A 16756-nucleotide genomic window follows, 5' to 3' on the forward strand; every position below is an offset into this window, starting at 1 on the left:
GCTTGTGTTTACACCAGCAGCGTGTTTCAGAAGCAGCTCTCTGTGCCGCTTCGCTAAAGATAGACGCCTCGCCTATTTCTGACAGTAAGAGTGTGCCCCTCGAATATGCTCTAGAACCGATCACATGATACTCTGAAGTCACTGATCAGTTTGCACAGCGCTGTTTCAAGTCAAACACAAGTCAGGTTTGTGGTGGTGGTGTTGTGCGCACTAGGGAACGTAAATGCGGCCTACGTCATTGCATCGCTATTGTGATATGACAATTTTTTACTGTGTAAAAATGTATATTGGTATTATCCTGTATGGTATGATTTGGCACACCCCTATTTAACTAGAATAATAGGATAAAAATACAGGACAATAGTGAAAAAATATTTTTCCCACTCCACCCCATCCCAACATTAAACAAGCTAAATTTATGCATATAATATGGTAAATGGAGTGCATTTATATAGCGCTTTCAACAGACCCCATGGCCATCCAAAGCGCTTTACAACTTGCCTCACATTCACCCATTCACACACTCATTCATACACCGACTACGGTGTCAGCCATTCAAGGCGCCATCCAGCTCATCGGGAGCAGCTGGGGTTAGGTGTCTTGCTCAAGAACACCTCGACACTTGGTCAGGTGGAGCTGGGGATTGAACCACCAACCTTCCAGTTTGTAGACAACCTACATGAACCACTGAGCCACTGTTGCTCTAATAATAAGAGAATGCTTACAAAAAAATGCATACAATAAGAAAATAAAAAAGTACTCAAAACACATTATTATATTGTAATACAGAGTATGTCAAGTATGTACAGAATACATGGTGAATAATTAAAGTTAAAAAAGAAGAATGTAGCCATATATCACGTACATGCACATATTTAAAAAACAAATCATTACAAAAATAAGTATAATTTTATCTAACTTTTTATGCTTTTTTTTCCACACACAAAAAAACACAATTTGTATTTAACTATATATTTTATAATATTGTAAAAAGCATGAGAGAAGTCAGCCAGTCAATTTATATTTATTTACTAAAAATTATTTATTCGTAACATTCTACATTTATACATTTAAGAATAATTATATATATCCTATTATATATATTAATCCTATTCTTAAATAGGATTAATCACTATTTGCAATTACACCTGAATCCTAACCATTTTTTTTTTTCTGAAATGCATACCAAAAGGTAAATAACAGGAAAAAAGTTTATCATTTACTTAGATCAAATTTACCTGAGCACTAGATCAAACCATGCCATTTAACTACAGATGGTGTAAGAGTTTTAGGTGAACCAGTGGTTAAATATAGCCACATATCTATGAAATTATGCATAGAGAAACTCGAAAGAATGAACTCAGGAACACAAACATGCACCACCATCACATAAGCAGCACTCTGGGCACGCATGCGCAGTGTGAAACACAGGACGCTATAACAGGAAGAATCTCCAGCGTATCAACTACCAAGTCGTCTCTGTTTATTGAGCTTGGCATGAATGTATTTGAGAGTAACTGGGGTAAAATTTTAAGCTGTGTGTTTTCGTCGCGGCGCTCGCTGCTGTTTTTTACTATCTTGAGAATTCAGAGATCGACGAGACTTTCCTCACCTGAATAATTTGTCACACTGCACATACATATATATACACATATATACATATATACATACATGTACATGTATATATATATATATATATATATATATATATATATATATATATATATATATATATATATATATTTAATTGTTTATAAAAAAATCTCTACATTACATCATTGCTTTTTATTTAAATTTATATTAAATGTCTCAAAATGTCACAAAGTGATGAAGATAAATGTGGTGAATGTGCATCGTTTGTCATCTGTTCAAGACCACACATGGGTGAGTGGCATGTCTTAAATGAGAAACTAGTCCAGATGCTCCTCACACATTTCTACAGTACACACGACCTGGATGACAGGGAATCTGTGCAGACATATTGTGAGCATCTGCATTTATTCTTCACAGTCCACTGACTGAACAGAAATGACTTACTTGTTCTAACCCATTTCAAACTAAAATACGAGTCAATAAACTCATATCGATGCGTCTCCCATTGCCCCCGAGCAAGATATAGGTTTCAAAAGCTTAAATTATCACTGTGGACCTTCTCAGTTCTCAACCCATCACTGTTCTTGAGTAACCGTTAATTATTCTCAGGCTTCAATCTCACAAAATGCCACTCTTATGTATGGATAACTGTACGTGACAGAATCCACATTGATGGGCTGTTATCGTGGCTGGATTGTTTAATAGGGTTTGGTGTGACACCTTGCGTTACCGTCCCCCATGCTGACTCACTTTGAAGCCAAAAACATGCAGGTTTGTGATACTGAGAGCGAGATATGCCACTAGTGAGCTGTCTGACAGATTTAAAGCAAGCCTGGACACATATAAGAGGGTTATTTCCATTTCATATTTACCTGCAACACATGTGCTGTATAGATCGATTCCAAATGTTAGAAGCAGGCCCAGATGGAATGTGCAGACTTTTGCATTTTCTGCACTGATTTTTGAAGGACAAACAGTTGAGTTAAGAGAGTAATACACTTTTTATTGGCTCCTGAAAAAGCATAATGAAATGAAGGCAAAATATCTCAAACAAGCATGCAAGAGTCATGGTTTAACAGTTTGGGCTCGGAATAATTTCAAGTCTCTCTCTTAAGCTCACTGCATTTATTTGATATAAATAATAATAATAAATAAAAAAAAACACTAAAACCTCTTATATTGTGAAATATTACTACAATTTAAAATAACAGTTTCCTTTTTATATATAACTAATGATGCAGATTTTTTTATTTATTATTTATTCCTGTTATGCAAAGCTGAATTTTCAGCATCATTGCTCCAATGTCACATGATCCTATAGAAACCATTCTAATATGCTGATTTGATGCTCTAGAAACGTTTATTATTATTAATTTTGAAAACAACTGTGCCGCTTAATATCTCTGATGAACAAAAAGAACAGCATTTATTCGGAAATGAAAATCATTTGTTACATTACAAATGTCTTTAAGGTCCCTTTTCTGGAATAAAAGTTTAAAGGTCTTTCAAAAAAACAAGCAAAATAAATGACAATCGCAACTCTTCATAAACTGACAAGAAATGGTTTTAAGACTTTAGAGATTTTTGAGTGTGTTCAAATCCCAAAATGGGCTAAAGTAAGTGTTGTTTGTTTTAGCAATCATTACTAGAAACATCAAGGAATGGTGTTGTCCTCTCAATACTATGGGTTCTGTATAAAAATAGCCAACAAGTCAATCAGCACTAACAGCAGATGAAAAATAAGAGTATTTCTGCTTCACTTAACAGAAGAACAGCAGTCTATGTAGGACGCACATGACCATCTGCTTTCTTCAACACCACAGGCGTTCTACTGAGACACAGATTGGACCTTTATACAACCCTGACAGGACTCAAACCTGCAAATGCACTGCGGCTCAGTTCTTATAAGAACAGGATTATTCTGGGCTGGCATCTCCTCTACATAAAGTCATCCTAAAAGTTTGTAGATGCAGACAAGCAAACTATTCTTTACTTATGGAAGAGACAACAAGTTAACACAACTGGAAACTTTTGCAGGGAGGGCTTTGCTTGTAGCTTAACAAAAAAAAAATTGAAGAACTGTCATTTACTCACACTCTTATTGTTCTCAACCTGTGTGACTTGATATTTTGGTGACATTTGATTTTGAAAATGACATTTCAAAATTTACCTCATCCATTTAATGAATGACATTCTTCAAAATATCTTCTTTGATGTTTGGTTACTTAAGGGTGCTCAAATTATGATTTGGGGGCTAATTGCTCCTTTAAAGGAACAGTTCACCCAAAAAAAAAAATTTGGCTGATAATTTACTCTAAATGAGATCTAAATGAGTTTGTTTGTTCATTGAAAAGGATTTGGAGAATTTTAGCATTGCAGCATTAGCATTGTTCACAAATGGATCCTCTGAGGTGAATGGGTGCCGTCAGAATGAGAGTCTAAATAGCTGCTAACAATACTCCCCAAGTAATCCACAACACGACTTCAGTCCATAAACTGAAGACTTCTTGACCATATAGCTGCAGGTTTATAATGAACAAATTCATTAAGATCTTTTTAACTTCAAACATAGACCTCCACCCATAATATTGCTTTCTCCAGTGAAAAGGTATCTGAATCAAAAGAGAAATATGCACAGATCAAGCACAGTCTACAATCATTAGAATGCCTTAATTAATTTCTTTGTTACAAACATGCAGCTTTTTTTGCCTTCACAAGATGTTAATTGATGGACTGGAGTGGTGTGGATTAATTGAGGATTATTGTGATGTTTTTATCAGCTGTTAGGACTCTCATTCTGACGGCACCCATTCACTGCAGAGGATCCACTGGTGAGCAAAGCTTCAACCCTCACCATAGTTAGCATTTTAAACAGCATGATAATGCAACGTTAATAGGCGATTAACAGTTAATGTAAAAAAATATAGCAGGATATCACATGTAAAGACATTAAGATGTTTATAAATGTTTCCTGCTGGAAGATCAGCACTTGTTCTGCTTGAATTAGCAGACCCACGTTACACATGCTGAGAGTTTTAATACATTCAATACAGATGTATTCATGACCATCTTAAAATTGGATTAGGCTCCATTCCAGCTGGCTTATTGAAGCCCCAGGAAAATAAATCCAGGAGAGGTTTCAGTGTTTTAAGCTTGGGAGAGAAACCAGGAGCAAGTCTAGAGACCGTCAAGTGGAATCTTTAACGGAAGGCTCACTTGCTTCTTCGAGTTATGATTTTATGGAAGAGCAGAGATGTTCTGCTTGACTTAACACTACATATTTCTGTCTTCTCTCTCATATTGTGCCTGATGAATTAACAATGACGGGGCAAGAAAATATACGGCCCGTCTTGAGCTGCTGCTAAGCAAATCTCACTTGACTGGCTAGTACAAACACATTAACTGTGGGAACTGTGTACGGGGGAATACTTCATCCTGCCTTTGTCTGAACAAAAGGCATTTCCAGATGTGCAATTTTAACACGCCAAACAACACGGCGTGTTATGGTAACCTCTGATGTTTTATCAGCACACGTCTTGAGCCGATCTTGATCAGATTACACCCTGAGAGAACGGCTCTCTAAAGCCGTGCCAAACTCCCATAAAGCACTGCATTGCTGAAGACAATCTATGAAAGATATGATTTCTAATACGTGTTCATCTTTGCTATAACTCATTGCCTAACATTTTTAAGTGTAGTGGAAGACTTGATAGTCACAATCTGTAACTGAATTGAAGCCAGCTGGAGTAATTTTTTTTTTTTTTTTTTTGACATACAAACACTGCAAAAGTCAACACAGTAATGCACATGAGAGTTATTAATGTGTTAAGGTGCTTTGCATAGTCAACTGATATGATTATTTTAAATAAACAATGCTGATGCAGATATCTAGAGAAAAAGATTGGCAAAATAAATACAACTGATAAAAAAAAAAAGATAAAAATTAACAATCACGCTAAAACCTTCAGTCTAGATGCGTTTAGAGACTAGCTTTATAAAACATGCAGACAGAACACCATGCGATTAATCTGCTTCTTTTAAATGAATTAAAAGCAAGCTGACTAATTATTATGAAAGACATTATTTTGTAAACGTCATATGCAAAATGTACACAAATATCTTAAAAAAGCAGAAAAAACATTATTCACTTTATCAGTTCTGTTTTTCAGAGCAAAAGTATGAAATTACAAAAAACTATAACTGTTTTAGGAAAAAGTACTGTTCAGAGATGAAAGTACGAACAGAAAGGCATTTATGTGGCTTAAACCCCTTCTTGCCACTGTTCGAGTTTCTTCTGAAACACCACACTGACTCGACTTGCCCCACTTCTGTGGAAACACACTTATGAATTCAAAATGCGTAATGCATTATTTAGTCACTTTACAACACGACCAAGGATTGTTGAAGCACTGATAAACGGATGTTTCACAGAAAATCCAGATCTGACACTGAGAAAGGCATGCTAAAATGCACACAATACAAACAGTAGGGCTGGGGGATACAGTAGATGTCAATATTTGTCATCCATCAAAGATATTTGACAAACATTTAAAAATAAACAAGTATATCAGAAATTAGAGTTTAACTCTGAAACAGATAAAAGCTTTATTAAGAAGACATAGTTTCACCCATTTTAGCCAAGAATTTAAATGTACATTAATATAGTTAATAAAATTAACACAAGCGGGAAAACTATTATGTTTATGCACTAATAAAACAATACATAGCCTCACTTGCCTCTTCGAGTTATGATTTTATAGAAAAGCAAAGATGTTCTGCTTGACTTAATACATATTTCTGTCTTCTATCTCATATTGTGCCTATTATGTTTCTGCACCAATAAAACATTACATAGCAGTCTAAAAATATATTTATATACATGTTTCTTGTTTTGAGTACCATGAGTATGAATTGTTTAAATGGCAAATTTTGAACTACTTGGTCAAAAAGAAAAAAAATAACTTTTCTATCACTTTGTTTATCACTCTTGAAATGACCTGTACACTAAATAATATATCCCTCATATTTGCATAACAATAGCAGTCTATTTATTTAGTGGTCCAAGCTGAAGTCAGTATGTATCTTAATGACAATATGAGACAAATGTAATGTAATTTAGTGGCGGCAGGTGCTGCACACTGCCGGTCTTCTGTCGATTTTTCCTACCCTGTCAGATTTTGCTACCTCCCATTAAAACAGTTGGTAGTACAGTTGGACAACGAAAAATGCTACTGTTAAGTTATGGTTTATTAATGTATACACCTACCACAACCATAAACATACCCTAACAGTAATGCAAATAAAGTAATTATGTGTTATATTCACGGTTGTAGCTAGAAGAGATACAGCTACAGGAAACCAACAATAAATATTTTTTTTCTACTAATTAGATTGTGGTTTTATTAAACTCTTCACCTACCTCAACCCTAAACCTACCCGTACAGTAATGCAGATACATTAAATTTTGTTTAGCATGAGAAAAAGGATGCAATATTGATGTGCGCAGTAAACCTTGTTAGGATAAAATGTCAGGACACCAGTACATGTACAGTCAGACAAAACGATGTGCACAGTTATCAAAGGAGCGGGTGCGCGTACAATCATGGGAAACGTGTTCGGCAGTTAAAGACACTATGCAGCACGGTGAGTCTGTGGAGTGTGCCTCATAGGAAACAATGTGCTCAGTAATTAAAGAGGCATGGCGGCATTTCTGTTATTCAGTCTGTGACATCCTTTACAGGAAACGTCGAATCATCAGAACACCAGCGGAATGCTGCTCACAGTACTTGGTCAAATGTCACACCAGAACCGGTTTCGGAACCAAAACCAAAAATTGCTCACGGTTCCAGTTCTTTTAAAAAACAGAACCGAATAGAATAAGAATTCTGAATAAGAACCGGTACTTGGTTCCCAACCCTCAACCTTATATATAAATGATTTGCAATTTTTTGGCTGATTAAAAACAATTGCCACAAACATAGCAACATATGCATGTACTGCATGATAAGCTATTATTTTGCAGCTGATTACAATTTTTAAAAAATTGCTAAATTTATGATATATATACTATGCATTTGCATTGATATTATATTGTATATATGCACATACGTTAACACACACAGGTTGGTGACATTCAGTGCTTGAGAACTGAAAGTGTTCGTAAATGTTCCCTGCTACGGTTGCAAACCTGAAACCAGCTTTGTGGTTCTGTGGTAAAAGATGCAAGAACTAGATAATTGCAACGGTAAAACACCCATATAGAGCGCAACATGCTAGAAAAGAGAGGAGTAAGGCAACAGAAAGAGATGGGCTTCTGGAAAAAAAATAAGAAGCAGCGGATTCAAGATGGGGAATTTCACAGCAGGGGTCAGAAGAAAACATGGCAGTTAAATAATGTGTAGGACGAACAAAATTGCTACCGCTATTGAACTACTGCTACTAATGTATCTCCTGCTGTCTTTGCATTATCACATAGTGAAATTTTACTGATCTTTAATGCTTTATAGTGACTACGAAAGTGTTTCTGTGTTGCAAAATCAGCTACGAAATGTTTTAAAAGTCAAACTTGATCACATTTCAACTAATGCCAAAGATGTCGTTTCATTAGTGCGCATTATAAGGGTCACGCCAACATGACATGCGCTGTGGGGTACTTCCATTAGGAGAACATGGGACAGCCCCTCTAAAATCTACAAAGCCGTGCCATTCAGCCCAAGACCTTTGATTTCAACCCACTCGTAACTATACGCTTTTCTGCCTGTCATCACCAATCATGGTTAGCCTCAAGATAAAAACGGCTCTTTGGCTGGTATCCCAAAAAAAGGACGAATGAGGAAAATCCCAAAGTGAAATAAGGACAGACCAGAGTTCAACTCATCATTAAATCAGAGCTTAGCCATGATCGTTAGCCATAACAATGTCTTGCTTTGTCAAATTTAATGGGGTTGAGATTCAGTTTGGAAGGTTTCTTTATTTCTCCAAAACTATAGATCTTTAATGACCTGAAATAGTGCTAAAACCATATGGTCTAATTTTATATACATTACATACTACATTTATGTTGTTGTTGTTGTTGTTTTAGCTTGACAGTCCAAGGTCAATATTAACTGTGTGAAGATTCTTTTCAAATTATGGTACTCCACAAAAAGAAAACATACAATTTCAGAATGACATGATGTTCATTTCTGGGTGAACTATTTCTTTAAAGTAACCCATTCTCAACACCATCATTGTTTCTTCACAAATCAACCTAAATCTCTGTTGATTTATGAACTAGGCCATAAAAATGGCCAGTGTTGTGGATGGCCATTACCAAGACAACAAAACACAATCCGTAGAGAGAACTAAACTCACGACCCATCAATCACAGAGAAACTAATTTCCCAGCAGCAAAACACACAACACAGAAAACAGCCAGAGAAAGTCGCTGCCTACCACTACAACCTGCACACTAGTCTCAAGAGTATTACATATAAATGAATTTAATTTACTGTAAAAATCTGCTTTTGCCTGGAAGACATGTCCCTACTGAAGGATATGTGTGAAAAGAAAACAGCTATGGTACATTTCAATCAGAGTCAGTGTGAACAGTCAATGCATTAATACATCAAGTAACGTCTTTTGTTGCATGCTTTCCATCTTAGCTGAGATAATTCGCATACACCACATCATTTTTTTTTTTTTTTTTTGCAGGAAATTATGTATGAGCTCATTTACATATTAAACTGCATCTGGTCAAGAGTGACCATGTGTAACACCATTAAATTTCTAAATGGTGCAACAAATGAATGATGAACGAAATTCGCAGATTGTGATTCTGAAAATGACAGCACTACCATTTGCTTACTGGGTAGGCAAAAATAGCTCATTAGCAAAAGCAGTTCCTGTCCATCTCAAATGGGCTACAGCGTTAATCACGCTACATTGCAGGCCATGTTTTCCTGTGCCCATCTCCACTCTGCAGGGAAACCTTTGGCCCCATTAAGTAAAGCAGTAAATGTATAGTAGTATTCATACTTCAGCTGGTTTTATGCCAGGAGTTTCATGCCTAGGCACAAAATACAGTGCTGGCTAAGACGGGAAAAACAAATAACAACAGTTTGAGCTTCCAACGGCCCGTAAATCACTGGGTTTGCTCAGGGGACCTAAACTAGGTTTACAGATTATATATGCATTGAGTACCTGTTATCGTTGAGTTGGGTGTATCGAGGCTGAGGGTCTGGGTCACCATCATTAACATCATAGCTAGCATCTGGATCCTGAGAATATATAAGAAACATTTAGTCAAGTTATTTTGTTTTGGGTTATAAGGCATATATTATAGTTGTTTATTCAAACTTACATAGTTTTGAATCAGATCTGGGTGGTTTTTTTCAATTCCATCATCCAATATAGATACGACGACGCCTTGTCCAGTAAAACCCTGCTTCCAGGCTTGCTTCACGTTGAGGTCACGATGATCTTCGTTGTACTGAATAAAAAATAAGAGAAAGAGCAGATCAGCATAGATGCCACTTCCCTCCTGCTGACTACTCCGCTGATGCTGAGCATCAACCAGTGCTTGAGGATCACGTTTTGAGGTTCATCTTTCACAAATCTTTCATTTTTTAAGCTGGCATCAGCTCTATGATTCAAGGCTGCACTCTGTCGTTACCTCAATACCGCATAGCCTCCTGTTCCTGTTCTATGAACGATGCCGAAACTCTAGAATATGCCTTCACAGTTTCCTGTCTCGGATATAGCAGTGCCCTGACACACTTCATACTGTCCTTCACATACTCCATTATAACCTCAGGTATCGTGCTTATGGTTTGCTTGCTGTCCTCTTGATGTGTAGATAGTAGAGCTTTTACCATACTGCTTATATTGGAGTTATGTTACACAATTTTGTTTTCTTCACACCTAGAAGATATGAAATATTAATATATGAAATAATATATTAAATATTAAGTGTTTTTTGCATTGATGCAAGATTTTATTTTATTTTGCTTTGAGGAAAAAAATAAACAAATAATAATAATTACTGAATTACACTACCATTTAAACACACTACCATTTACAAAAAATGGTTTTCAAAAGTATCATCATCATATTAACAAAACTGCATTCATTTGATCAAAAGACAGTAAAAACAGTTATTTTGTGAAATATTATATAGTGTTTTAAAATTGTATTTATTCCTGTGATGGCAATTTTCATCAGCCATTGCCATTAAATCATTCTAATATGCTGATTTGGTGTTCAAGATTTCTTATTTCTTTTTTATCACATTTAAGCTGCTTAATACTTTGAGTTTTTACTGTATTTGTGATCAAATAAATGCAGCCTTGGTAAGAATAAAGGTTTTCAGCATTGATAATAATACATGCTTATTGGGCAACAAATCAGCATATTGGAATGATTTCTGAAGGATCATGTGACATTTAAGACATCTAATGATGCTGAAAATGCAGCTTTGCATCACAGGAATACATTACACCGTTACATTTTAAAAAATAGAAAACTATTTTAACAATCTAATATATTACAGTTTTACTGTATTTTTGATCAAATAAATGCAGCCATGATGAAGGTAAGATGACTGTCACAAAAACAAACATCCAAACGTCCTGAGAAATGACTAGTAGTCGAGCCAGGAGAGCTTCCAGGCTGACCATCCACCCACCCACTGTCAGACCACAGAGCCTTCTCCCACTCCACACACATGCCACTCCAGCGCAGAAATGAACGTGGCCACCTGAGTTTATCTGAGCAGAAAATTGAATTTATTTCGCTGCATGGCTTCTTGACTTTCCTCTTGGTCACAGCATCACTGCTCTCTTCCCCAGGGGGGTCACAGGGAGAAATTGAAGCCAGAAAGGTGCTGTTAGGTCTGATGACCCCAAAATGATGAACTCTCCTGCTTATCCTGGGATTGCAAGTCAAACGAAGAGAACTGGTAGTTTATTTCTTAAGCCTACATCAGGCAAAATGATGCAATCTTGCCTCAAAGGTCTAGTAATAATGGCAGTGAGGTTGATAAATTGTCGCTGGTGACCTTAGGTCAGCTGTTGCAATTGCAGCAAAACTTTCTCTGCATTCCATTCTGCGGAAATGTTATTGAGTGGATTCTAACCGTTTTACTGATAAACATGATTGATAACGCTGCCGTAAAGAGGGGAAAAATGCGCTGAGAAAGGATTGGAGCTCAGACTACAATTTTATTGTTTTTTTTTTCCGAAGTCATGACATATTCCCCAAAATGTGAGAAAAAGCATCGATTGTCTCCTTGGTTCATTAGCTGGAACAAAACATAGGGCTCTGGTGAATCACCGCTGAATGCAAACTGAATGAGCAATGCCTAAACACAAATTAACGATTCTCATTATACTGCAACATTCTCACAAATGAGAGATATGAAGGACGTAGGGACTCTTAATAGCTACTTAAATAAATATAAATATATTTACTTTTAATATTATAATATATTTTATAAACAAGAAAAAATAAATGAATAGATACATATATAAATTCATTCATTCATCTCTTTCTCTCTGTTTTTCTTTCGTGGCCTTGAACAGACCTGTAAATGAAAGTGCACATTGATTCAAAGGTCGTAGTAAAAGTATCAAGAAAACAGGAGACTATGAGATAGGAATGACAAATAACTGTATTGTCTGTAGCCTGATGGTGGATATTAGAGTAGCAGTGCTGATACATAAGCCTTCTACAACCATCATCTTGAATCACAGCAGACAGAGAGCACTCATCAACATTAGCCACATTTCTATGCAGCCTAAGAATCCATTAATAATCTGAATATTAGCTCAATATGAAAAAGCCTTTGTGAACACCTCAATTGGGAAAAAAAGATCAATTGAGGCAATCTATGAAATTTCTATCCAATTAAAAGAGGTGGTGCAGATCTTGAGTGATAATAGAATGATAAATGCAGTATATACCATTCAATTCTACATTTACAATAGGACTCAAATATACTATGAACAAAGAGAGAGTTGCTTGTGCACATATTTTCATCCGGAGATGTGTTGTTAGAAGATGCAGATAATATTTACACTAATTTAAGTAACAAACAGGTAATCATGCACATGTTTAGTCGGCCGCTTTCTCAGCATTGCTTTTCTTCATATTTTATTGCTATTTTGGTAGTGTTGACAGTGACACCACATGTTGCTCATTGCTCATGCAAATGTGTATTTTCAGACTGCAGAGTTTAAACTGAATACAGTACATTCAAAATCTGTGATTACAATTAAATTATTCTGCATATAAACAGAATGTTATGTCAAATGAATATGGCCACTTCAAAACAGAGACACGGAAGGGCTGTCCTCTCAGGAGAGGATCTGTATGAAGACTGATGGAGAGTGAAGGCCAGCACGTCTGGAATGTTTCCGAAGAGCCAAATCACAACCGGCTGATTAAACTTTAAGCTCCACCGGATGACCATAATGGCAACAAGTTCAGTGTTGCACAATGTCCCATTTAATAGGGGCAAAAGGAACAGAGTGAATCCAAAAGAACGTTACAACAGCCCACCCAGACCATCCGATCTGAGCGGGAGGTATAGTGCTTGTGAATCGAAATGAACAAACAGTTCACGAACACACACGTGTGCACAAACAAGCAGATGAGCTGTTTACTCACCAAGTACCACTGCTGTGTAAACTTCGGATCGGTCGGCTCATAGTAAATATCCCTCTTCTTTCTTCGTTTCACCACCTGCTGTTCCGCCCACATTACCTTGAGAAACAAACAAACAAACAGTCAGAGACATATGTGAAGCGCTTGTTTCCAAGGTTTCCTTTCCATCAGATGCAGAATAAGTTGTTTTTAATGAAAATCAATGGATCATTAACAGTAATAATAATAGCACCAAATCTGCACAACACAATTAAACATGGGTAACAATCTGAAACTCCATTCAAAAGCATCTATCTTCAGTAACTTGACATGCTTGTGTGAAACACAATATTCAGTTTCACTAATAATATGAACATTGAACAAGAAGAATATATGGCAGGATTTAATTGTATTGCTTAATATAATTTTCCCATGCTATGAAGCCTTGGTAATGTCAGCAGAAAAGTGAGAAAGTTAATGCATTTTGACGAAAGAATAACAAGTAATGATGAAATTTGTACAATATATTATAGTAAATATGGTCAATTTTGATTTCAAGTGCTGACGGACACACACAGTCCTGTTTTCTGTCTTCTCACAATCCTCCTCCACACAACACTGAGACAGAGAGGCCTGCTGAAAGACAGGAAGCTGTTTCTCTAGGGCAGCGACTGCTGCAGCGGGGCAGAAAACGCAGACAGTGGCAGATTATGTGATTGACAGCTCAGCTCTGCTCATGCCAGAGCTCACTGCTCACTGTCTAGAATGACTTTTAGTGGATGAAATGGACAGACATGTGACAAGAAAGTGAAGTGAGTGGTCAGAAAAAGAATGACAGGCCAGTTGGGATGTTCACAGCCCTTAAGAACAACCAGGACACATTTGACCCACTAATCAGTGTCCCTCAAGGTCATGCTGTCATGATGACATTTAGCAGCAAATCATCATATATTTGACAGAAATGCTCTATATCTGCTTCATTCAGGTAAATTAGTTAATAATCAAACTATTCATTTGTGTACTGACCGCTGTTCAAAGTTTAGGTCATGTTTTCAGAGGTTCTTTGTTTGACTTCATTGGCAAAATCAAACACTTCCCGCAACACTTTAGTTTAGAAAGTATGGTTAATATTGCTTAAATTTGGGCTTTTGGGTATTTATTCACATTCCTAACCCCAAGATTAGAACTATAGCATTTAACCCACATTGTGCTAGGTATGAAAACATCTTTGAAAAGTTGAAAATAAAATGTAAAAAAAAAAAAAAAAAAAAAAAAAAAAAAAAAAAAAAGGAAAAAAAAAATATATATATAAAATTAAATAAAACAATAAAAAGCTTCAAATAATGTCTTTCAAGTTTTGAAGTAGTTTGATATTCTTTGTGGGAAGATCTTTTTGAACATGCAAGAACGAGTGATGTTATCACTGGAACTCAGACTCAAAAAAAAAAAAAAAAAAGGAAGGAAGGCATGAAAAACTGCTGGATAGGAAGCAGCATTGAGATCTGAGTCTGGCAAGTTATGGGGCTAGACATGTTGTCTAAACATTATATCACTTTTCCCCCTGCTGATTAATTAGCAAGAGTAATACGGTAATTAAAAAAAGTAGCACACATAAGCGCTTCTAACTTTTAAAGATCGACCTCATCTGAAATTAAGCTCAATTAGAGCCAGTACTCCGTTGGCAAGGCAATGCATAATGAATAAACTCATGACTGATGTTCCTTCATCTATGACAGCTCTGATGTTTTGACTTGAGCCAAATGTGTTTCAAAGAGAATATGAATGATGCCAAAGGACTCAGAAATAGGAAATGGTTTTCTGAAGCTATGAAGATGGACTGAGAGATACAGAACAGAGAGTTTTGATAAAATCTCGACTATAAATGGAGTCCGGATGGAAGTGATCTGGAATATCTTAACTGGAAATGCAGATAATAAAGTCAATTGCTTAAATCATATTTGCAGCAAAGAATTTAACTATTAAGACTAATGCACGCTCTTTCTTTGTATAAAATTTATGAGATTTACATGACATACAGTATAATATGGAACATATACAGTATGTTATTAAAAAATAGATGTAAAAATGCATGAAATATGAACAGTATAATATGAATAAATGCACAATATAAAAGTAATTAATATTAAAATTCCAGATTTGTCAATAGTCACTATTGTTCGTGATAAAACAGGGCTCAAAAGGTTGCTCTTTCTGAAGCTGAGCTGAGCGAAGGAATTCAACAACAGGAAGCGGAGCAGGGCAGTGAAGGGAAATGCCACTGGAACCCGCTGAGAGGGCAGGCAACAGGACCAACACACTTCACAAGGGCAACATCTTCACACAGCTGCCAGTTTCATTTAACAAAGACTGATTTCCTTCACCGTTATAGCTACAGTATCTGTATCATCAAAATGACCAGAAGTCAATCATTTTTAATGGGTCAACCTTCTGCTGCCATCTGAGCGACAGTGACCATTGAAGATCCTACAAATTTAAATAGAGGTCAATATTTCCACCTAAATGAGCAATCACACAATGCCATGACAATTGCAAAGGAATCCCACAAGAGCTGCCAATAGTTTGAAAAAAATAGTCACAAAAAATTTTTTTTTGGTGGGATTAATAGCTAGGTACCCTAATGTTACAAACAAAAAAGTATCGTAATAATGATTTATTTAAAGCCATAGACTTTATAAAAACATGGACCTAGTGTCCGTGATGTCACCTGTAAACTCCTGAAGTTCTTTTTTAGCTTAAAGTCTTTTTAAGCTTAAAGTGTTCAGAGCGTGCCATCACCATCTTGGAAGTCCGTCACTGCGCGACTCTCCCGGACGATCGAAAATGGGCAAAAAGGCGGGAGCTAGTTGCTAAAGCCACGCCCACCTAAGGCGATGGCACTGTCAGCAGCGGCAAACCACCCGTCACTCAGGTGGCCACGCCCTTAATTATGCAGACCTTTAAGTCTTAATATAATTTAAATGGATGAGTTAAAAAGAAATTCACCCCCCTCACAGTTGTCATGAAGGGCAAAATTTGCTATATAGACCAAAATAGTTTTTTTCCTGCTGAAAGTTGGGCATTTTAACATGGAGAGTCTATGGGATTGACTCCCTTTTGCAGCCAGCCTCAAGCGGCTAGTTGATGAATTGAAGTTTTGGTAACTTCCTTTGTTGGCTTCACGAGAGAGAGCGGGAGGTTAGTGCTCGTTTAAAGCTTTAGTGTTTGTCACATTTCAGTGTTTAGTTACAAAATGATCATATTCAATGTGATACCAGCAGCAGTACAATTAATTTCATGATGGATTTGCTGCACCTTAATTTACCGGTGTTCAGCAAGTGGTGCAATTACAATATTAACTATTGAAATGGTTGCTAGTGCTCACTACACATCTTAAATTTGAATGTACAGTTTTTGCATACTTATTTGCATGTTTACCTTAAATATGTGGCTGGAATTGTAATTTGACAATTCTACAGCTCATTATTACATTTTTCCAGATTTTCCGTTTGACTAATCATAACAGTTTTACAATCACTGGAGA

General features: G+C 36.3%; 1 protein-coding gene across 2 annotated transcripts in view; it reads right to left on the minus strand.

Annotated features, from left to right (window-relative positions):
* The window catches only part of LOC127961282 (furin-1), an 85693-nt gene that overhangs the window by 26155 nt on the left and 42782 nt on the right, over positions 1-16756 (minus strand). For both annotated transcript variants that reach the window (XM_052560326.1, XM_052560327.1), the window contains exons 4-6: positions 13240-13335; positions 9935-10063; positions 9775-9851 (exon numbers count right to left, since the gene is read on the minus strand). In XM_052560326.1, the coding sequence (XP_052416286.1) occupies positions 9775-9851; positions 9935-10063; positions 13240-13335 (302 nt within the window). The remainder of the gene's footprint in view (positions 1-9774; positions 9852-9934; positions 10064-13239; positions 13336-16756) is intronic.

This window comes from Carassius gibelio, chromosome B7 (genome assembly GCF_023724105.1).
Source record: "Carassius gibelio isolate Cgi1373 ecotype wild population from Czech Republic chromosome B7, carGib1.2-hapl.c, whole genome shotgun sequence".
Lineage (NCBI taxonomy): Eukaryota > Metazoa > Chordata > Actinopteri > Cypriniformes > Cyprinidae > Carassius > Carassius gibelio.